Source organism: Orycteropus afer, unplaced genomic scaffold (genome assembly GCF_000298275.1).
Source record: "Orycteropus afer afer isolate SDZICR_OR568_19922 unplaced genomic scaffold, OryAfe1.0 scaffold00048, whole genome shotgun sequence".
In the NCBI taxonomy this organism is placed as follows: Eukaryota; Metazoa; Chordata; class Mammalia; order Tubulidentata; family Orycteropodidae; genus Orycteropus; species Orycteropus afer.
In genome coordinates, this window is record NW_006921635.1 from 10,695,618 (window position 1) to 10,718,720 (window position 23,103).

At 48.3% G+C, this 23,103-nt stretch overlaps 1 protein-coding gene across 1 annotated transcript in view; it reads left to right on the top strand.

The window, feature by feature from the left end:
* The window catches only part of RNFT2 (ring finger protein, transmembrane 2), a 74,882-nt gene that overhangs the window by 44,745 nt on the left and 7,034 nt on the right, over positions 1–23,103 (top strand). The window contains exons 7-9 of the mRNA XM_007938198.1: positions 19,482–19,631; positions 20,940–21,005; positions 21,148–21,249. Of these exons, the coding sequence (XP_007936389.1) occupies positions 19,482–19,631; positions 20,940–21,005; positions 21,148–21,249 (318 nt within the window). The remainder of the gene's footprint in view (positions 1–19,481; positions 19,632–20,939; positions 21,006–21,147; positions 21,250–23,103) is intronic.

A 23,103-nucleotide genomic window follows, 5' to 3' on the forward strand; every position in this document is an offset into this window, starting at 1 on the left:
AATTAATATCACATGCAAGTAAAACTTTGCTGAAAATAATTCAAAAACAGGTGTAGCATTCATGGACAGGGAACTGCCAAAAAATCAAGCTGATTTCAGAAGAGAGAGTGGAACAAGGGATATCATTACTGGTGTCAGATGGATCTTGGCTGAAAGCAGAGAAAACCAGAAAGATGTTTACCTGTATTTTACTGACTGCAAAGCACTTGACTCTGTGACAAATAAAAAATTATGGATAACATCCCAAAGAATGGGAATTCGGAGCACTTCATTGTGCTCATGAGGAAGCTGTTAATAGATCAGGAGACAGTAGTTCAGACAGAGCAAGGGGATACTGCGTGGCTTAAAATCAGGAAGGTGTGTGTCCCCATACTAACTCAATCTGTATGCTGAGCAAATAATCCAATAAGGCAGCATCAGGTTTGGAGGAAGACACATTAACAACCTACAGTATGCAAATGATACAACTTTGCTTACCGAAATCAAAGAAGATTTAAAACACTGATGAAGATCAAAGACTACAGCCTTCGGTGTAGATTACACCTCAACAAAAACAAAAGAAAACAAAAATCCTCACAACCAGACCAGCAAGCAACACTATGATAAACGGAGGAAAGATTGAAGTTGTCAGAGATTTCATTTTCCTTGGGTTCACAATCAGCACCTATGGAAGCAGCAGTCAATGAATCGGATGATGTATTGCATTGAGCAAATCGGCTGCAAAAGACTCCTTTAAAGTGGTGAAGAACAAAGATGTCACTCTGAAGACAGATGCACCTGACCCAAGCCATGGTATCTCCAGTTGCTTCATATGCATGTGAACACTAGACAATGAATACAGAAAACTGGAAAAGAACTGATACATTTGAATAGTAGGATTGGCGAATATTGACTATGGCATGGACTGCCAGAACAGAGAAACCTGCCTTAGAGAAAGTACTGCTGGAATGCTCCTTAAAAGCGAGAATGGCCAGATTTCAACTCTCATACTTTGGTCATGATATCAGAAGGGACCAGTCCCTGGAGAAGGACATCATACATCCTTAGAGGGCCATGTACGTACATAAGCGGGTCAGCAAAAAAGGGGAAGCCCCTCAGTGAGATGGATTGACACAGTGGCGGCAACCGTGGGCTTCAGCAGGCAGCGATTGTGAGGATGGTGCAGGACCGGAAGTGTTTCGTTCGTTGTACACGAGTCACTGAGTCAGACGTGACTCACCAGCACCTAACAACAGCAAGGAAGCCAGCGGCATTCTTTGGCTTGGGTCCCCTTCCTCCATCTTCAGAGAGCATCACTCAAGCCTCTGTTTCTGTTACCATATTTCTTCTTTCTTTGCCTTTGTTTTTGCTGTTACATCCTCTTCCTTCCCTCTGACCCTCCTGCGTCCCTCAGACTCTTTTGATTTCATTGGGCTCATCTAGGTAATTCAGGATAGTCTTCCTAACTCAAGATCCTTAACTAAATCACATTGACAAAATCTGTTTTTCCATATACGGTAAAATACTCACAGCTCCAGAGATAAGGATATGTACATCTTTTGGGGAGGTCTGTTTCTCTCAGCCTAGCACATCACCCTCTTTGCAGTGAGGAGACTGAGGCCCACAGCAGTGATGAGGCAGACCTACCCTCCACCCTTCCCACTCCACCTGTCCCCAGCAAAAGGAAAGATCTATAATTGGGGCAACTGTCTGTCCAGCTTCTAAGTCATGGGTTCTAGACCTACAGGAAAAGAGGCAGCCTCTGCCCATTGTATCCTCCTTCCCTCTCTGGCACCTTTTGCCCCTGGGCTTTGGGAGGCAGCCAGGCTTGGGCAGTTGAGGCCCAGAGTATTTGTGCCCAAGATTGTAGCTGCCACAAGGACAGATAAGCACAGCCATCCATCTGAGATGAGAACAGAGGAAAGGGGCCCCCAACACAGCTAACAGTGTCCCAGGCCACTTTGGGCTTAATCATCAGCACCTTATAATTAGGTCTCTCCTGGGTCCAAGGGAGCAGAGCCCTGCTCCTGACGTGTTGCTGGGGCACGTGAGCTGGGCCCTTCCCCTTCACAGAGCTGAGACTCTTAAATCAGCAGAACCACAGCCAATGAAATTCAGCTCCCTACTGCTGCTGTTGGCAGGCAGATTTCTTCTTGCAGCCTAGCAACTCCTGTGGGGCCTGGACTAACCCCAGGGACTCCCTGCCAGTAGGCCCCAGGGACCTCAGCACCAGAGGCCGATCCCAACCTCCAGCATGCTTTCTGTCTTCTCATCCGGAGCATGCGAGCCAGAGAGGGGAAGGATCTTTGTACAAAGGGGCAGGGGGACACATTTCCCTGGCTCTGGTCTTTAATAATAAGTGTCCACTCATCAGGAAGCAGGATGTAGTAGTGGGTAAGAGCATTTTTTGAATTGACATCAGACAGACCCAGGTTCACATCCCATCTCTTCCACTTCCACAACCCTGAGCCTTAGATTCCCTAATCTACAAATATGGAGTAATAACCTTACCTGCCTCATGGAGCTGTTACATGGAGTCAATTTTTTAAAAAAGCAAGCACATTTTCTGTTTTTGACATTAAAAAACATAAAAACACCTAGTATGTGTACACCCAGCTTCAGCAGAGCTTTTTGCAGTTTTTCTATCTCCTTCCTGGCTTAGCTGTATATATAGACCAGTATAACCCTCTCCCTTCCATACCAGTTTCCTACCAAGTTCGTCCTCCTGCCTTCTCCTCTGTTACCAAGCAAGGCAAACCAGACATCAAGCTTGTCAATACAGTAGTAAACTTAAAATTAATAAGCTCTGAGTAAGCACCAGAGGGACTTTACTGTGAGTGAAGTGCATGCACCAAGGGGCTTAGACTTCCTATGAAGTACAGAATGAGCCCAAGTTTTACACGCAGACAACCCTGGGTTTGCATATCAGCTCTCCTACCAGCCTGAACCACTGAATCTTTGCATTCGTTGCACAAATAGCTACTGACTCTACTGCCTGCCAGACGCTGTTTAGATGTGAGAATATGGTGGTGAGCGAAACACACGGGGCCTGTGATCTCCATTGGAGAAGTCACCATGAAACAAGAAAATGCACAGGTGGGCCTTCTTTGTGGAAATGACATTGGAGCTGAACCGTCTTCACCATCTGACTTGGTTAAAATCATTTGTTTTCTCTTCTGCAGAATGGGGCTGGTGATATTCTCCCACACACACAGCCTTGCCCCTGGTAACAGGTCCTGGCAGAACACAGGGCTCAAGAAATGCCCTTTTTCTTGCTGCCTGTCCCCCGTGGCTGAGACCCTCTGAGCTGTGCTCATGAGCAGCTGTGGTAGTGGGCAGCGTTGTACCCTGCACCCCCACCCTCGGCCCAGTGCCCGGATGAACTTGCTGCTGGCAAGTAAGGAGTGGAGCGCTCTAATGGAGGGCGAGGCACAGGAGGGCAGTTTTTGTCCACTGCCAACAGGAAAGTCTACCTCTTTTTCCAGAGAAGGTGGTATAGAGTAATACAAACGCTCACATCAGCCTGGGTATGAACTTGGCTCCACAGCTGGTCACTTCATCCCTGAGCTTTCTACTCCTCATCTGTAAAACGGCCCATTTTGACACGGTGGCTGCAGTGGTGGGCTCAGGTGTAGTAGGGATCATGAGGCTGGCACAGGACCCGACAGTGTTTCCTTCTGTTGCACATAGGGTCGCTGTGAGTCGGAGATGATTCAGGACACATAACAACAACAACAAAATAGTCCACGTAATACCACCAGAGAGGTGGGTGTGGAACAGGGACTGCAGTTCAAGGTGCTCAGCGCATCGTGAACACCCAGCAAGCGAGTGCTATCACTGTTCCCACCAGAGCAAAGAGGAACTGGAAGAAAGGTTCAGAGATGACTTCCTTAAAAAGCCGTTTGGATGAGCTAGGAGGAAGGAAAAGGCAAAGGGCTAATTCACGCCGTCCCAGTGCAAGTGCCTGCGCCACCATTCCCTAGCTGGGTAACCTGAGGCGGGTCCCTTATCCCTCTGAGCGTCAATTGCCTGGTATGTAAGATGGGCCTGAGAACAGACATTCCTTCACCGGACAGCTGTGAACGCATGCAGGCAAATCGCCTGGCATCGCTCCAGACTTCAAGTCCGGAGGCGCTTCGGAGGTGAAAGGTCCAAATAAACTGGTGTGCACTTGCGAAGACGCGTCAACAAAAATGGAAAAGGCAGCTTTGCCCTTCGCAAAGGGCCACCTCCTTTGTTTAGAGAAGCAAAAGCCCCTCAGGTTCGGAGCTTGTTACCGGCTGGGGGCGCCGGGAGGCCCAGACCGGGATCGGCGGCGCGCAGATTGGAGCGGCCCGGGGCGCGGCGCTGTGACCTCATCGGCCAGCGCCGTCCCGCGGGGCCATGAGATCATGAGATGCCGGCGTTCGCCGAGGAGTCGATTTGCTGGGAGCGCGGGGACGGCCGGCCGCCCGCCGCGGTGATCTCATCCGGACCCGGGGGAGGAGGAATCAGGCGGCTTGGCCCTCCCCCGCCACCCGAAGGGGGATTGATGGCTGCCGCCGGCCGATGACGTCATCGCAATAGCCTGTTGCCAGGCAACGTGCGCCGCGTGGCCGCCGGCCCCGCCCCCCACTTGCTGAGCCCTGAACTTCGTTCTGTCCTTGCTGGATCTTTCTGTTTTTCTTTATCCATATGAAGTTATAGCTTACGTAGGGTAAAGTGCTCTAATCAGAAGTGTACATGCTCGATGAATTTTACGTGGAACTAGCACCCAGATCTGGGAGCTCTGGTAGCATAGTGCCTAAGGCACTTGACTGCTAACCAGAAGGCTGGTGGTTCAAACCCACCAGCCACTCCGCGGAAGGACGGTTGGGCAATCCTACTTCCGTAGTGATACTGCCTCGGGGTCGCTATGAGTCGGGACCGACTCGACGGCAAATAACAACAACAACAACAGCACCCAGATCAGGATATCGAAACTGAGTTGACGGCAATGCGTTTGGTTTGCTTGAAGGCTTTGAAACCCCTTGTATAATTGACACTTTCCATACCTCTCAATTGGCAGTAGACACATTTCAAGTGCTCAGTGGCCACAGTGAGGAGTGGCTTCTGCATTGGGCAGTGCAGATCTAGAACATTTTCAGCACCAGGGAAGTTCCCAGGTGGCCCCCTGCAGTCAGTACCCCACCAAAACCCACTGCCGTGGAGTTGATTTTGCTTCACAGGGACCCTACGTGACAGAGTAGAACAGCCCCATAGGGTTTCCAAGGCCTGAGCGTTTATCAGAGCAGACTGCCACATCCTTCTCCCGTGGGGCTGATGGGTTCCAACCACCGACCTTTAAGTTAGCAGCCGAACATTTTAACGACTTTGCCACCAGGGCTCCTTAAAAATATGAGCCTTATTACAGATATGCGTGTCACCCACCCACCAAACCAAAACCAAACCCACTGCAATCGAGTCCATTCCAGTTCATAGGGACCCTACAGAGCATAGTAGAACTGCCCCATAGAGTTTCCAAGGCTGTGGTGTTTATGAAAGCAGACTCTCATCATGCTCCTGCAGAGCAGCTGGTGGGTTCCAGACACCAAACCTTTGTAGCAGCCAAGTGCTTTATTTCACCACTACACTTCCGGAGCTCCTTTCACCCAGCAAAGTACCAGTTATTGTGAATTTTATCATTATCCTTCTCTTTTCTTTGTCTCCTCCCAAATCACACTTTCCCTCTGCACGTGTCCCTTTTTGTCAGCGGCTCACAACACCAGGTCAGAGGTCAGACTGCATTTATCCCCCAGCTTTACCACTTTTGGGAAACTTTAAACAACTTGCTTCACTCTGAGCCTCTTGATTCTAACTGGTGCTAATTGTAACCAGACCCATGGCCTGGGGTTGTGGATCGAGTTTGGGGGCAACAGGCAGGTAGCAAGTGTTCAACCAAGAAACCTTTATCACTGCATGATGCATCTGCCCTGGTCCTTCTCTTTCTCCCCTGGTCTCTCCTCTCTGCCCTCTTGTAACCCTCTCACGTCACTCTGTGTTTGAGATTTCTCATCTGAGAAGTGGGAATTGGCCATACCTACCCCACACAGCCATGGGGAGGATTAGGTACCATTCCTGGTCCATGTTGTGGTTAATTGCCACCAAGTCAGCTCCAACTCATGGCAACCCCACAAAGAAGAGAGCAAAGTGTTCACTGGCCCCCCATCATCTTCGTCCTCGTCAGTATGTTTGAGTCCACGGTCCACTGCTATTATAGTGCCTCCCAACCTTGGGGCCTCATCTTCCAGCACCTAATCAGACAGTGTTCAGTGGTGATCTATAAAGTTTTCATGGGCTCATTTTCAAAAGTAGATTGCCAGGTCTTTTCCTCCTAGTCTGTCTTAGTCTGGAAGCTCTGCTGAAACCTGTCCATCATGACCCTGCTGGTATTTGAAATATTGACGGCATAGTGTCCAGCATCCACCACTCACCTGTCAGTTTGTCATACTGTGGTGGCTTGCATGTTGCTATGAGACTGAAGGCTGTGCTGCTGGTATTTCAACACCAGCGGGGGATGGACAGGTTTCAACAGAGCTTCCAGACTAAGACAGACTCAGAAGATGGACTCAAGTATAGCAGGGATTGTAAGGCTGACGCAGGACCAGGAAGTGTTTTGTTCCGTTGTATGTAGGTCACTATCAGTCGGAGCCAACTCGATGGCACCCAACAACAACAGTGTCTGCATTAGAGCAACACACCAGTCAGCTCAGTATGACAGAGTGACAGGTGAGTGGTGGATGCGAACTGACAGATGGTAGTGGTCCTGAGCCGTGATCAGTGCTTAATAACTAGATTACTTTCCTCCTCTCCCCTCCTCCTTTCTTGATCTTTCCCTCCTGGGTTCCCGTTCTCCTCAGGCCTGTAACTCTGTCACTCTCCTCTCTTCTACGTGCAGTTTCTTTTTCTCCTTTGTTTCTATCTTCACTCCTCCCTCCCTCCCTGCATCCCCCTCTAGTCTTCCTTCCATTGCTTGTCCACACACATCAGCATTACTTTCTGCCATGATTCCTAAGTTAGTTCTGAAGTTGGTTGGCAAACCTCCCCCTCCCTTTAAAGCCTTCCCAAGATGGAGCAGACCCAGCTTGGGCAGCTTGGTCCCTCCGCCCATCAGCTCAGCATTCCAAGTAGGTGTTGAGGCTGTTTTCTGCAGTAGGGCTCTGTCAGCAGCCGGCCCCATGTAATCCTAACAGACCCGCAGGCCACCTTGCCAGGAAAACAAGTGTTTGTTTTCAGGCCCATGTGCCTGCCCAGGCCGCCCATTTCAGAGCAGGAAATGTGGCCCCGTCCCCTGTGGCAGACAGGGGTTAGTTAACAAGCGTCCAAAGGCAGAAAAACAAAGGAGGGAAAATCACCCCGGAGACCCAGGGGCTGTTTGGACTTCCCAGGAGTGCTTCTGACCTGAGAGGCTAGGAGCAGTTCCTGCTCATTTTCCCTCAAGTTCAGGGAGGGTTTTTAAATGCGGACTCCTTGGCTCTGTGTAGTTCTGGCCAGCTTTAGTTCAGTGAGGCGTTGCATCCTCCTTTTCCTGACATTCCCTTTCTGTTAAAGAGACTGCCTCTCCCTCAAGGTTCTGATGAGACTGTCAGTCAAGGTGCTGTCCACCATGTGACTGGCTCTGACCAATCGTGGAAGCTCATCACATTGTTTGTCCTCAGAGCCTGGTTTTAAGAGCAGACACTGGACTCTAGCAGGGCATCCATCGACTGCTATCCAATGTGGTAAATGCACCCAGAAAGAGGGTCACTTTTCCCTTTGAAGTTCAAGCTGTAAGAGTATTGACTTGTGGTGCTAGTGGAGTGCTAGTGGCCGTCTATCCAACCAGATATACGTACATCTAGCACTTTCTAACTGGGTGACTAGAGGCAGCTTACTTAACCTCTCTGTGCTTCTGTTTCCTCATCTGTAAAATGGGAGTGTTAATAGAATTTAACTTATACTCTTGTGTGCAGAGTGGAGCCTACCACACAGCAAGACCTAAACTGTCATCGTTATCGTTATGATGTGTGTGTGTGTGTGTGTGTGTTACGTGCCGTCAAGTCGTACCCGACTCATGGCAACCCCTCCTTGGGTTTCCGAGGCAGTATCACTACGGAAGTAGATTGCCCCATCTTCCTTCCGAGGAGTGATCGGTAGGTTTGAACCGCCAGTCTTCTGGTTAGCAGTCAAGTGCCTTAGGCACCACGCTACCAGAGCTCCTATCATTATGATGGAAAGAGTATATTCTTGGCAGGAGAGAATGATGCCTGCCTACAAAGAAAAGCTGAGACATAAACTGAGAGGTGGGGAAGAAGAGAAGAGAGAGAGAAAGACAAACCCAACTCAACCCACTGCTATTGAGTCAATTCCAACTCATAGCGATGCTTTAGAATAGAGTACACCACACCGGAGTTTCTAAGGCTGTAAATCTTTATGGAAGCAGACTGCCTCATCTTTCTCCCACAGAATGGCTGCTGGGTCCAAACCACCAACTTTTTGGCTAGCATTCAAGCACATTAACCACCGCACCACCAGGCTCCTTGACACTATAATACATACTGTGAAGCCAGTTGTTCTTCTAACAGTGCTTAGGGGCCCAGAATGTCAAAACACACACAACAGGAAACTGAGGCCCAGAGAGGGAGAGCAATTTGCTAAGACCACACAGCCACAAAGGATGCGCACAAGCTAGCGGACTTTAAACTCCACACTTTTAACATTGATTTCACATCACAAATGGTTACATATAAAAATATACTCATATATGTATATATATAAAGATATTTATAATTGCCAAACTGCTAGCCTGGCTCCAGCTAACACTTACTGAATACATACTATGTGCCAGGCACTGATCTCAGTGCTGTGCATGCATTAGCTCATTTGTCTTCCCAGCAACCCTAGGAGGTAGGTACTATTATTGTTGTTGTTATGTACTGTCAAGTTGGACCCGACTCATAGCAACCTCTCTCTGGGTTTCCGAGGCAGTATCACTACGGAAGTAGATTGCCCTATAAGTAGATAGCCCTACTTTTCCTTCTGAGCAGTGGCTGGTGGGTTTGAACTGCCAGCCTTCTGGTTAGCAGTCAAGTGCTTTAGGCACTGTGCTACCAGAGCTCCTAGGTACTATTAGTAACCCCTTTTTACCAGTGAGGAAACGGAGGCAGAAGGGGATGAAGTAATTGCCCATGATCGCTCAGTAATTCAAGCCTAGGTCATTTGATTCCAGAATCCATGACTTCACCATCACACTTGCTCAGACTCCATACTTGTTCTTACCAACCGGTGAAAGACAAAGGGCAAGGAACCAAAACAATAGTGGTTTAAATGACAGAAAAATTTATTTCTTTTTCACGTAAAGTCCAAAGATAGGCAGCCCATGCCTGATATGGGGTATGAGACTCCTCCTCATGGTCCAGGGTGGCGGCTGGAGCACCAGCCATCACATCTAAACTCCAGACAACAAGATAAAATAAGGGGAGAATAAGTCAAAACTTCATTGAAGTTACCACCTAAGACTTATATTTACATCTGAGTGACTAAAATAATACCTATCTACACCTAGCTCTGGTAGCGTAGTGCCTAAGGCACTTGACTGCTAACCAGAAGGCTGGTGGTTCAAACTCACCAGCCACTCCTCAGAAGGAAGATGGGGCAATCTAATTCCATAGCAATACTCCCTCGGAAACCCAAGGAGGGGTCGCTATGAGTCGGTCTGACTCCACGGCACATAACAACAGCAACACACCTAGATGCAAAGGAGGCTGGGAGATGCAGTCTTCATTCAAGATAGCTATGTATCCAGCTAAGAAATTGAGGACTCCAGTCCTAAGGAAGAAAAGAAAAAGGAATATGGGGGTGACCGCCAGTAGCTAGCACCACACCCTGGCGAAGCACAGGGGAAAGATGGTGAACGAGATATGGTTCCTCGCATCCATGAAGCTCCCAGCCCAGACAACGAAACAGGTGACAACAGTAATCACGTACTCATCCAAGTGCTTTACATGAATTATTGAAGTTCAGAGATTCTCAAACGTTTCAGACTCAGGTCCTCTTTACACTTTTAAAAATTATTTAAGACATGCAACTATGGGTCTGTTCTCATCCAGACCAAAGAAGGGTGAAGAAAATCAAAGACTCAAGGACATAATTAGTCCAAAGGACTTATGGACCACATGACCCACTGTCTGCACGGGTCTGAGACGACAAGAACCAGATGGTACCCGGCTACCACTACCAACCGCTGGGATCAGGATCACAATAGAAGGTCCTGGAAAGAAAGGGAGAAAAAAAATGTAGAGCAAAACTCAGAATCATGAGAAAGCCCCGACTTGCTGGTTGGATAGAGACTGGTGGAATCTTTGAGACAGTGGCCCTTAGACACCCGTTAAGCCTAGAACTGAATCCACCCCCGTGGATCAACTTTCAGACAACACACAGGCCTATGAAGTGAACAGTAACACCAGAGAGGACCTACTTCTCAGTACAGTCGAGCATACAAGAACAGGAGGGCAGCATTGGCCCAAAAACACAGCTCAGAGGGCAGGAAGGGGCAGGAAAGCAAGGGTGACTGCAAACGGGACCCAGGGAGGAAATGGGGAGAGTGCCGTTACATTGAGGGGCTTCAGCCAATGTCGGGAAACAAACTGTGTATAAATTGTTGAATGGAAAAAAACAAAAAAGATCCCCAAAGAGCTTTTCTTTACATGGGATATTTAAATAATATAAATTAAAACTGAGAATTGTGTACAATATTTATTTACCAATTAAAGTAATGCTCATTAACCCATTATACTGTTAGCCCATTAAAGGAGCTCTGGTAGCACAGTGGGAGCTCTGGTAGCGTAGTGCCTAAGTCTGAGTGCCTAAGTGCTATGAGTCGGGTCTGACTGGATGGCAGTGAGTTTGGTTTGGTGGCATAATGGATAAGGCACTTGATTGCTAAATGGAAGGTCAGCGGTTTAAACTCACCAGCTGCTCCGTGGAAGAAAGATGGGACAATCTACTTCTGTAAAGATGTACAACCTCGGAAACACAATGGGGGTCGCTATGAGTGAGAAACGACTTGATGACAGTGAGTTTTTTAGCATACATATTTTAAATAAAATATGTAACTATAGTGCCTAAGGCACTTGACTGCAAACCAGAAGGCTAGCGGTTCAAACCCACCAGCCACTCCTCGGAAGGAAGTTTGGACAATCTACTTCCATAGTGATACTGCCTTGGAAACCCAACGAGGGGTCGCTATGAGTCGGGTCCCGCTCGACGGAGCATAACAACATCAACAACATAATTTTATAAAAAACATTGAAGAAGGACATTGTTTTACGTATTTGCAAATTGTACTATTGTCTGGCTTAATAGATGATAAGGGCCGTGGGGGCTCAGTGGTTAAGTGCTCAGCTGTTCATCTAAAGGTCAGTGGTTCAAACCCGCTAACTGCTCTGCAGGAGAAACATGTGGCAGTCTGCTTCCCTAAAGATTTACAGCCTTGGAAACACTGTGGGGCAGTTCTTCTCTGTCCTACAGAGTCACTGTGAGTCTGATTCAATTCGAAGGCAACAGGTTTTTAATAGACAATACCAGCTTTCTCTTATTTGTTGCAACGTCACATCATGTGAACTTCGGGAAAACTTCACTGAGAATGAAAAGGGAATAATGTCTTAGTATTATTACGGAGGGAGCTCTGGTAGCATAGTGGTTAAGGCACTTGACTGCTAACCAGAAGGCTGACGGTTCAAACCCACCAGCCACTCCTCGGAAGGAAGATGAGGCAATCTACTTCCGTAGTGATACAGCCTCGGAAACCCAAGGAGGGGTTGCTATGAGTCGGGTCCAACTCGATGGCACACAACAACAACCACAACATTATTACGGAAATAGTTTTGGCCCTGCGGACCCCCTGGAAAGGTCCTGCACGTCACTTTGAGAAGTGATGATTTAAGTCTTTGCTTACAGTAGCCCCATCTAGTAAGCCCCATCTAGTAACTGTCAAGTTCACAAAGTTCCCCAAAAGCAGACCCTGAGGTAAGGATTTGGGTGCAAGTTGTTTTTTGAAAGGTAACCTCTGGGAGCTAAGTAAGGGAATAGCAAAGAGGATTTTGTACCTACTATATACATAAAAGGAGCTCTGGTGGCCTAGTACCTAAGGCCCTGGACTGCTAACCGGAAGGTTGGCAGTTCAAACCCCCCAGCCACACCTCAGAAGGAAAGTTGGGCAGTCTACTTCCATAGTGATACCGCCCCGGAAACCCAAGGAGGTGTTGCTAGGAGTCGGGTCCAACTCAGTGGCCCTGTGTGTGTGTGTGTGTGTGTGTGTGTACACGTAAAGGGAGCTCTGGTGGCATAGCACCTAAGGCACTTGACTGCTAACCAGAAAGCTGGCGGTTCAAACCCACCAGCCACTCCTCGGAAGGAAGATTGGGCAATCTACTTCCATAGTGGGAGCTCTGGTAGCGTAGTGCCTGAGGCATTTGCCTGCTAACCAGAAGGCTGGCAGTTCAAACCCACCAGCCACTCCTCAGAAGGAAGATGGGGCAATCTACTTCTGTAGTGATACTGCACTGGAAACCCAAGGAGGGGTCGCTGTGAGTCGGATCTGATTCCACGGCAATGAGTTTGGTTTTTTGGTTTTATATACGTGAAATCAAACCCACTTTACAGATGAAGAAACTGAGCCTCAGAGAGGTGATGTTAGTCTCCAGAGTCAACAATTTAGTTAAGTGATGTGTCTGAGCTCCGACTCTCAAATCCCAAACCCTTAACTGCTCTGCTGTCCTGCCTTCATAGATGAGAGGTGAAAGAGATTTGCAAAGAGGCTGAATAGTGTAAAAATCCATTATTCAACTTGATGCAGGAAAAACAAATTCATTTGTCTGTCTGTTCTATATGCCTCTCTACTAGCTATTGAGTGTGCGCCTCCTCCCTTCCTCCCCACCCCTATAATTCTCCAAATCATCAACCCCGTGTAGAGGCATTTTTTTTTTCTCAAAAATTCCGCTTCTCTGTTTGTCTCTCCTTGTTTCTCAGCATCCCACTCTCCGTCGTACCACCCCCTTCCCGAGTCAGGCCTCTGTTGTTTCCTCTTTCACTTTTAGTCACACCCTCCATCCCACCCCCCATCCCAGGCACGAAGAAGTCAGAACAGAATCCGCCTTCCCCACTCGACTGCTCCCACCCCCTGGAGCGGAATCCAGGCGGAGAACCTGCCTGGCCCAAGCTCATTCCACGGCAGTTGCTACCATTCCCCCGTCACGGGTGGCGGGGAGGCCAGGCGGCTCCGAGTCTGATCGCTCTCCTTGTTCTCTGACACCCTGGAGAAACCACACTCCGTTTGGTGGTCGTCAGAAATAACATGCTCAAGAAACCTGGAATTATAAAACTGCTTAATTAGGGAGAAATGGTTTCCCTGGGATATGCCCAGTTTTCCCTGGTGGTTTTCTCTCCTTCTCAAAGTGGCCCACCCCTTCAGCTAATTGCTACCTTTAACATGGTGCCACACAAGCGCTTACCACCCTGGAGTTTCATTTTCTGTGATATGCATGCTTGCTTTTACAGAGACCATCTCGCTCCCATGTTTCAAGGCTCCTTCCCCGTCAGTGAACTCTAGGAAGTGGCCTTTAGCTTCAGAGGCCCCCAGCTGTTAAATGAGCATCTATCATATGCGAGGTGCTGGGGATACAGCCCCAAACTAAACTCTCTTGTCTCTCCAGTGGAAGAGACAGGTCTTAAAATAATTTTTAAAACATGAGAAGTGCTTTGAAGGAGGAACGAGGGGCTCTGGGAGGATGTAACAGGAGGAGCTAATATAAGAGGAGTGCAGGAAGGCTTCTCTAGGAGCTAACAGTCAGCTGAGACCCACAAGACAAATAGGTGTTAGCTCAGTCAAGAGTAAAACCGGTCGCTGTTGAGTTAACTTCAACTCATGACACCCCCATGTGTTTCGGGGTGGAAGTATGCTCCATAAGGTTTCAATGGCAGATTTTTTGGAAGCAGATTGTCAGGCATTTCCTTTGAGATGCCCCTGGGTGGATTTGAACCTCTAACCTTTGGGTTCACGGCTGAGCGTGGTAACCATTTGCACCACCCAGAGACTACAAGGAAGGATTAGAGGGGTAGTTTTCCATCAACAAAGGAAGAACTTGGTGCAGTCAGAGAACAGGAAGAAGAACAAAAAGCCTGGCACCTGAGCCTCCTGGGAAATTCCAGGAATGTGTTGGATTCCCTGCTGCAACTTGACTTCTGTCGGTACTGATGTCCTAGACAAAGGGGTTGGCAAACTCTGGACTATAGGCCAAATATGGCTCTCCACCTGTTTTTGTAAATGAAGTTTTATGGGAACACAGCCGTCCATGCCCATTTATTATGTGTTGTTTGTGGCTCACACTGCTGGGGCCCCAGAAGGCTGGCGGCTCAAACCCACCAGCCACTCCTCGGAAGGAAGGTTGGGCAATCTACTTCCGTAGTGATACCACCTCGGAAACCCAAGAAGGGGTCTCTATGAGTTGGATCCAACTCAGGAGCAGAGAGTTTAATCCATCATCCATGCCCTCAAGGAGATCAACACCTAATGAGGAAGATAGCAGGTAAACAAAATAATTGCAATATAGTATAGTAGTTATGTTGATATCACAGCCTAGCAGTGTGTCTCTACATAGTGGGCACTCAATGATAGACAAGAGGAAGGGATGAACGTAGTGAAAGAGAGAGAGGAGAGATGGAGGAAGGAAAGGGAAGGTGGGTGGGTGGATGGATGGGTGGGTGGATGGATGGGTGATGGATGGGAGGGCAGGGAGGAAGGAGAAAGGGAAGTGGAAGGATAGATAGATGGGCAGGAGGATGAATGGGAAAGAAGGAAGTTTGAATGGATAGAGAAGTGGGAAGGAAGGAAAGAAGGAGAAAACAAGGAAGGAAAGAAGAATGGGCAGATGGATGGGTGGAGGCAGGAAGCAGGAAAGCAGACAAGAAAGGAGAGTTCTCTGGGAATGTCCTGAAGTCGGGGGGAGTGATCAAAGCCAGTTGACGCGTGAGAGACTGAGCTGTTGACCTAAGAAGAGATGGAATATGCTTTGTTTGAGCAGTTTGAAAGAAATGAGGGAAGCCTGGGGCAGCTGAGGTCTGGTGGTTCAGGAAAACAAAGGCCAAAACATGGGTATTCTGCAGAGCCTAGGGCCTGCTGTCAGGATACGGATAGGGTAGAGGAGCCCTAACCATCCATTGAGCAGTTGCTCCATTGGTCCACTGTCCCATCATGCCATTGGGCATATAAAGCAAACATGGTGGCCACCCCCACATCTCTGCTCCCCCGTGTTCTCTGTCTTCCCACAGGCTCCAGAGGGAAGCTGGCATTTACCTCAGGGAGTGTTTGTGGGAGTCAGAACAGGAGAGGAGGGTGAGGAGTCCCTTGGGAACTAGTGACCTCACAATACGAAAGGGGCCAAACAGCCTCAAAGGTCAGGCGGTGAGGTGAGCATCCTTGATCCTTGACAGATGTGGGAGCATCTGCTCAAGGGGTCCCCTGCCCACGAGAATGGAATAAAAGGGGGCAACTATCAGGTCACACTGCCTAGCATCCATTTGATGGATTTCCAACATGTTTTTATAACGTTTTTTTAAATCCAATTTAAATATATCATGCATATGATTGGTACAAGGAGCTCTTGTGGCACAATGGTTAAAGCACTCATCTGCTAACCAAAAGGTCAGTGTTTCAAACCTGTCAGCCACTCTGTGCAAGAAAGATGAGGCAGTCTGCTTTTGCAAAGATTTACAAGCGCAGGAACCCTACAGGGCAGTTCGGCTCTGCCTTACAGGGATGCTCTGAGTTGGATTCAACTTGATGGCAATGGATTGGGTGTATGCTTAGTTCAAAAAAATGGAAAAAGCAGAAAAACACAAAATGAGTGGCTTTTTATGCAACATTTCCTTGGGTAAATATCTTCACCAAGATGATTTTTTTTTTAAATTTTTAATTTTAAAATGATTTTAGACTTTATAGTTGCAAAAATAGTACAGAGGGCTCCCATATCCTCTCCACCCAGTTTTCCCTCATGTTAACATCTTACATAATCACAGAACAATGAGCAAAGCTAGGAACTTAGTGTGGATACTGTTATTATGAACTACAGACCTCACTCAGATTTCTCCCGTTGTCCCACTAATGTCCTTTTTCTAGTCCAGGATTGAATCCAGGGTCCCACACTGCCTTTCCTTGTCATATCTCTGTAATCTTTTCCAGTCTGACAATTCCTTGGTCTTTTCTTTGTCTTTCATGATCTCAACTGCCTAGTTACCATGGTGTATGCCCCGTCTCCTCGTTGTGAAGTTACTCTTTCTCTAGCATAATTTTTAAGTGGCTGCAGGGCTTTCTGTTGCTGAGTTCTACCGTAATCAGCCCCTCTTCAGTACATTTCATCTGTTACTTTTTCTTTTTTTCTTTTTTACTGTTACAAAGAATGTTGCAGTGACATTTCCAATTGGCACATCGTTTCCAGTTGGCACATTGTTGCATATGCCTCTGATTAGTCTGTTAGGATACATTCCTAGAAGTAGAATCGCTGGAGCAAAGATGATTTGCATTTTTAAAGTTCTGGATGCCTGGGACAGGGTTACTTGTTTCCATGTTCATTTGTTTGTTTGTTTTAATCTGCTTTACTGAGATATAATTTAAATACAGTAGAATGCATAGAAATGTGTGAAGCATATATTTCTGTGAGTTTCAGCAAATGTACACACCCACATAATCACCATCTCAATTCAAATATAAAATATTTCCATCGCCTCCCAAAATTGCCTCATGCCTACTGGCAGTTTGTTCCCCCTACTTTTTACCCCAGACACCCGTGATTCGATTTCTGTCCCTGTGTGTTAGCAACCTCGTCTAGAAAGCTATATAAACCAGTTATATGGTATAGACCCTATCACTGTCCTCCTTGATTTGACACAGTGTCTGTGAGATTCATTCATGTTGTGGTATGTGTCAGCCGTTTCTTCATTTCTGTTGTTGTGAGGTGCTGTCGAGTCAGTTCCAACTCCTAGTGTCCCTGTGCACAACAGAACGCAACACTGCCCAGTACTGCACCGTCCCCCAGTTGTTGCTGTGTGTGAGCCTATCATCACAGCCACTGTGTCCTTCCATCTCATTGAACGTCTTCCCCTTTTTTGCTGACCCTCTGCACTACCAAGCCTGATATCCTTCTCCTTGCCCCTTCTGACAACATGACCAAAGCACGAGAGAGCAAAGTCTGGCCATTCTCATTTCTAAGGAGCATTCCAGTTGTACTTCCTCCAAGACGGATTTGTTCATTCCTCCAACAGCCCATGGTACACTCATTATTCTTCGCCAACATCAGTTCTGCTGCTGAGTAGTATCTTATTGTATAAACATACATCCATTTGTTTATCTCCTCCTCCATTGATGGACGTTTGGGCTGTTTCCAGTTTTGAAGTATGATGACTAAAGCGTCTGTGAACATTTGCATACAAATGGACATAATGTGTTTATTTCTCTCAGGTAAATACCTAGGGATGGAATTGCTGGCAGTAAGCTAGGAATCTGTGTTTCATTTTGTTAGAGCCACAGGGCAGCTTCTATCCCCCTTCATGTGATAGCCCAGGCCACGGAAAGCTTGAGGGCCTCGTCCAAGGGCAAAGGGAGGGAGGGAAGTAGAATGTATTTGGTCACCAGTTCTGTACCAAGAAGGAGCCCTGGGGATGCGATGGTTAAGCACTCAGCTACTAACTAAAAGGTTGGTGGTTCAAACCCATCTATTGGCTCTGTGGGAGAAAGACCTGGTGAAATGCTTCCATAAGATTATAGCCTCTTTTGTTTGGGGGGCATTGAGTTTTTGCTAATGGTGGTGGAGTATTTTGGAAAAGGATAGCAATAATGGTGGCACATCATGAAAAATGTCAGCAATGTCCCTGAGCTGTAAATGGAGAAGCTGTTGTGTTGTTATGTAGGGGAATATCTTGTTGTGTATGTTTTCACCACAATAAAATTGAGGGAAAAAAAAAGATTAAGTCCAGAAAACCCTGTAGGGCAGTTCTACTCTGTTACATGGGTCGGAATTGACTCAATGACACCACCACCAACACCGTGTACCAAGAAAGGCATTGTTGGTTCAATAATAGAATGCTCACCCTTCTATGCAATAAACCTGTGCTTGACCCCCACACAGTGCCCCTCACGCACAGTCACCACCGTGCATTGGGTGGTGGAGGCTTGTGTATTGTATGATGCTAAAGAGGTTTCAGCAGAGTCCAGACTCAGAAGAGCAGGAAGAAAGGCCTGGCAATCTGCTTCCCAAAATCAGCCAGTGAGAGGCTATGGACCACAGCAGTCCAGTCCCCAGCCCGTCATGAGGATGGCACTGGACCGAGCAGCATCTCGTTCCCTTGTGCATTGGGTTACCGTGAGTCAGGGCTCACTGTCCAGTCCCCACCCCTGCTGCCACTGAGTTGATTCAGCACCCTTTAGGGCAAAGTAGAGCTGCCCCACGGGGTTCCCAAGGCTGTAAATCTCTGCGGAAGCAGACTGCCTCATCTTTCTCACGCAGAGTGGCTGGTGGGTTTGAACTGCCAACCTTTTGGTTAGCAGCCCAATGCTTTACTCACTATGCCAGAGCTCCTTGACTCGATGGCCACTAACAACAATAACAAGCTCTGTGCCATCTCATTTAATCTTCTAAACAACCCTGTAAGGAAGCAGTCCTGATTCCCATTTTGTAAACGAGGGAACTGAAGCTGAAGAACATGCAGTTCGGCAGGATTTGAGCCGAGCTCACAGAAGCCATCTTTGATGGTTACCGGGGATGGGAAGGGAAGTCACTAACTAGAGGGTAGACGGGTGTTGGGTGAAGGGGAAGGCAATATACAGTGAGGGGGAGGTGAGCACAAAATGATCCAGAGGCAAAAAAGGTTAAAACCCAGCTCAGTCGAAGTCCCAGAGTCCATGCTCGTGCCTCGGGTATTCCTCTTGCCTTCTTGGAGGGACTAAGTGATGGAGCCAGGAAGGAGGACCCATGTTCCGCCAGCGTTCGGCCTCATGGCCTGGCCTCACCTGCACCCTGTGGCCCATCCCCTACCCATGAGCCTGGAGGCGGCCACCAGCCATGCTTAAGTCAGCCCTCTGGAGGCCATGATTTGGGTGTGGCAGCAGGAAGTGCCCCTCACATTTGGCTGCAGCAGGAGCCAGGGAGTGACCCCCTCACACACACACACACTCCAGCCCTTTGCCAAAGGTGTAGGGTTTCTGCCTCCCTGAAACGCAGTCCTCGCTCCTTTGATCTTCAGGGCTGGTGGGCAGTAGGGCAAGGGCGGTGGGCAGGGCCAGTGTCTCCCTGGCCATATCTCGGCCCCATTAGGCACGGCTCTGAGTGCTTTCCCAAGCTGATTGATGGCCTGCCTGTGACCTGGAGTGTCATTACTGCTCGGGCCAGGGCCCCCGGCTCGGTCCTCGGGGTCTTTACTGCTCACACTAATCGATGCTCTCGGTGTGCTTGCAGGGAAAGTTCTATCTGGTCATCGAGGAGCTGAGCCAGCTGTTCCGATCTCTGGTCCCCATCCAGCTGTGGTACAAATACATCATGGGAGACGACTCCTCCAACAGCTACTTTCTGGGAGGGGTCCTGATCATTCTCTACAGCCTGTGCAAGGTCAGGGGGCCTGGAGACTGGAGGGGCCACTGGGGGACCCCATGGCAGAGCCACCCTATCTTCTTGCCCATTAAGCTCATCACTTGCTAACCTATCATGTAGTCCACTTGGCAACAGCCCTTTGGGATGCATACCAATATTGCTTCCGTTTTATGGATGAGAAAACCGAAGCCCAGGAAGATAACGTAACTTGCCCAAGGTGTCACTCAGCTAGAGATAACAGGAAGAGCATGAAACCCAGGCAGAGCTGTCCCCAAAGACCTGAAGCTTCTAACTGACAGACGACAGGACCACCAAGCTTGTTTTCTGTCCCTCTCCAATTGCTCACCCTTAATGCCCCAAATCCATGTGCAGTGGGTTTCTTCTCATTAGTCACTAGTACAAATTCATTTATTCCCCCTTACAATAAGCACAGCTTCCTCTTTCTTCCCCCTCCTCTGTTTCTGGCTACAGGGAATTCTGGGGGAGATGTGTTTGCTTTCCTGCCTCCCTCCCAGCCAGGCAGTGTCAGCCATTGGAGCTTATCCTCCCTGCCGAGGCTGATTGACTGGCGGTGGCTGAGTGGAGTGCTGGGTGGAGAGGGAGAACCAGGTCTGGACAGGCCGGATGGGCTCAGAGGAAGACGGTGGTGATCAGTGAGCAATGGCAGCCCTGGGGAGGGGAGGAGGCAGGATGCCGGCTTGGATTTGTTATCCTGGTGGCCTAGGTGGAAATGGAGACTGCTGGTGGAAGGTAGCCAGACGAAGGCAGGCAAACCTGATGGGAATGAGGCATTCTGGGAAATTCCTGAGTCAAGGACTTGGAGGGTCTTAATTCCCCAGGGCTCCCAGAACAAAACAGCACAAAATGGGTGGCTTTCAGGAACAGAAATTTGTTGTCTCAGTTTTGGAGGCTGGGAGTCCAAATCAGGCTGTTGGTTATGCTGATTCCTTCTGAGGTTCCGAGTGACGGTCTCTTTGCCTCTCTCCTGCCTCATGCAGGCTCCCAGCAATCTTCCATGCTCCTTGGCTTGCACATGCGTCTTCCCGTGGCATCCTCCCTGTGTCTTTCCTTCTCTTTTATAAGACACCATTCGGATGGAATGAGGACCCACTTAACTCCATCTGACCTCTTAGTAACCTAGCTGATAACATCTCAAAAGACCCCACTTACAGACAAGGTTACATTCACAGGCACACAGGTCAGGACTTCGGCCATCCTTTTGTGGGACTCAGTGCTGTCCATAACAGGGCGGATGTTCAACAGTGTGGGGAGAGAACCTGGCCGACTGTTGGATGCTTTCCAACCGTCATCCTGTTCTCTTTGCAGTCATTTGACATCTGTGGCCGCGTGGGTGGTGTTAGGAAAGCCCTGAAGCTTCTCTGTACCTCTCAGGTGAGTTGGCCTCAGAGGGTTCCGACGGAGGTCATGGGAACTCAAGAGACCCCTTTCTTACCCCACGGAGCTCACAGTGCTTCTTGACATTCTCCCTCCACTGAGGGTCTGTGCTCGTTCGTCTCTGCCCTCCCTCACACAGAATTACGGAGTCCGGGCCACTGGCCAACAGTGCACAGAAGCCGGCGACATCTGTGCCATCTGCCAGGCCGAGTTCCGAGAGCCTCTGATCCTCATGTGCCAGGTGAGTGGGGTTCGGGCAGGGCCCCGGGACACTTGAGGCCAAGAGCAGGGCCTCACAGCAAAGCTGGAAGTGTCTGTCCCGTGAACAAACACTGGGCTCTTGGATGAGTCTTTGAGGGTGATTTGGTCTGATCAAGACTGGAGTCAGTCAGACCTGGGTTCAGATCTCAGCTCCGCCTCATAGCAGGGTGGCCTAGGGTAGCCCATTTTATAGATGAGGAAACTGAGGCCCAAGGACATGCAACAGGACAGGATTCACACTCAGCTCAGTCTGAGTCCCAAAGTCCATGCTCTTCAGCAGATATTCCTCTAGTGAAATGATGAACACTTCCCCAAGCCTCTGTTTCCTCGTGGTAAATGCCACATTCAGCCTGGCATGGGGTCACAATATCCTGAGTTTGAATCCTTGTGGCATGCTCGATGCCAGGTGGGTCACTCCATCTCCCTAAGCCTTGGGTGTGACAGTACTGCCTACTTCATAGAGCTAGTGTTACAATTACATCAGATTATCTATGCAAAGAGCTACATTTGAATTATTCAGCCATAGAAGCTGCCGTTAATATCATTACAATAACTACTATCACTTGTTTTCATTATTAGTTGTGGGTCCCTGTCACATGGTGATAAGTGCTGGTCAGTTGCTTTTAACTTTTCAGATGTATCCCTCCTCCTCCGAACATCAGGGGCTAAGATGTCAAGTCAGCAAATGCGTATTGAGTCAAAGCATCATAGCCAACATCAGGGAAGGGGACAGAGGGCACACAGACACTGCCCCCTGCTTTCCAAGCTCGTGGCCTCTTTTGGGGACAGAGACGCATACATAAATAACTATGAAACAAGGCAGGCGGTGATAAGTGCTGTGTAAGAGAGATTCATGCCATGTCCCTAGGGACCGGGGTAGAGAGCCAGGAATTCCAGGCTGGGAGGCTTTTAGGGGCAGGGATAATCCCGGAGATCTGCAGGAATGGGAGGGCACCCCCCACACACATACACATCTAGCTTCTGAAGGACCCTTTGTGTTCATTAGAAAAAACATTTTGATACTGCTGTTTTTGAGTTTGAGGGGATTTCTAAACTTTTTATTGTGATTCTGTGAAAGTTTACAGAGCCAATCTGTTTTCTATTCAATAGTTGATATACATTTTGTTTCATGACATTAGTTGAAATCCCCACAATGTAACAGACAGCTCTCTTCCCACTTTGTTGTTGTTGTTATGTGCCATCAAGTCGGCCCCGACTCATAGCGACCCCTCCTTGGGTTTCCGAGGCAGTATCACTACGGAAGTAGGATTGCCCAACCTTCCTTCCGAGGAGTGGCTGGTGGGTTTGAACCGCCAGCCGTCTGGTTAGCAGGCAAGTGTCTTAGCCACTATGCTACCAGAGCTTCCCACTTTAGGGGATTATTTTTAATTTAAGAAAATAGTTTTTGGGTGGTGTAGACAGTTAATACAATCTGCTGCTAACTGAAAGGTTGGGGGTTCAAGTCCACTCAGAGGTGTCATGGAAGAAAGGCCTGGCAATCTGCTTCCCAGAGTTCATTGTTAGCACTTACTGGACATGAAATTGTCTGCTCTCTGCCTTAGGCTGTAAGTCCCATGAGGGCAGAGTCCAGTTTCTCATGGCGCACCCAAAGCCCAGCTTGGTGCTTGATCCGCTAAGTGTCCAAACATTTTGTTGAATAAATTAAGCTCAACCATTTATATTTCAGTAGTTGAGTTGTATTTCCTCTTATTCCTCTTCCAGCTTAATCTGAGACCATTTAATAAAAAGAAATACATACCAAAGAGAAAATCTTCTTTCCAATAAACAACAATTGAAAACCCTATAGGAGCACCGTTCTGCTGGGACACACCGT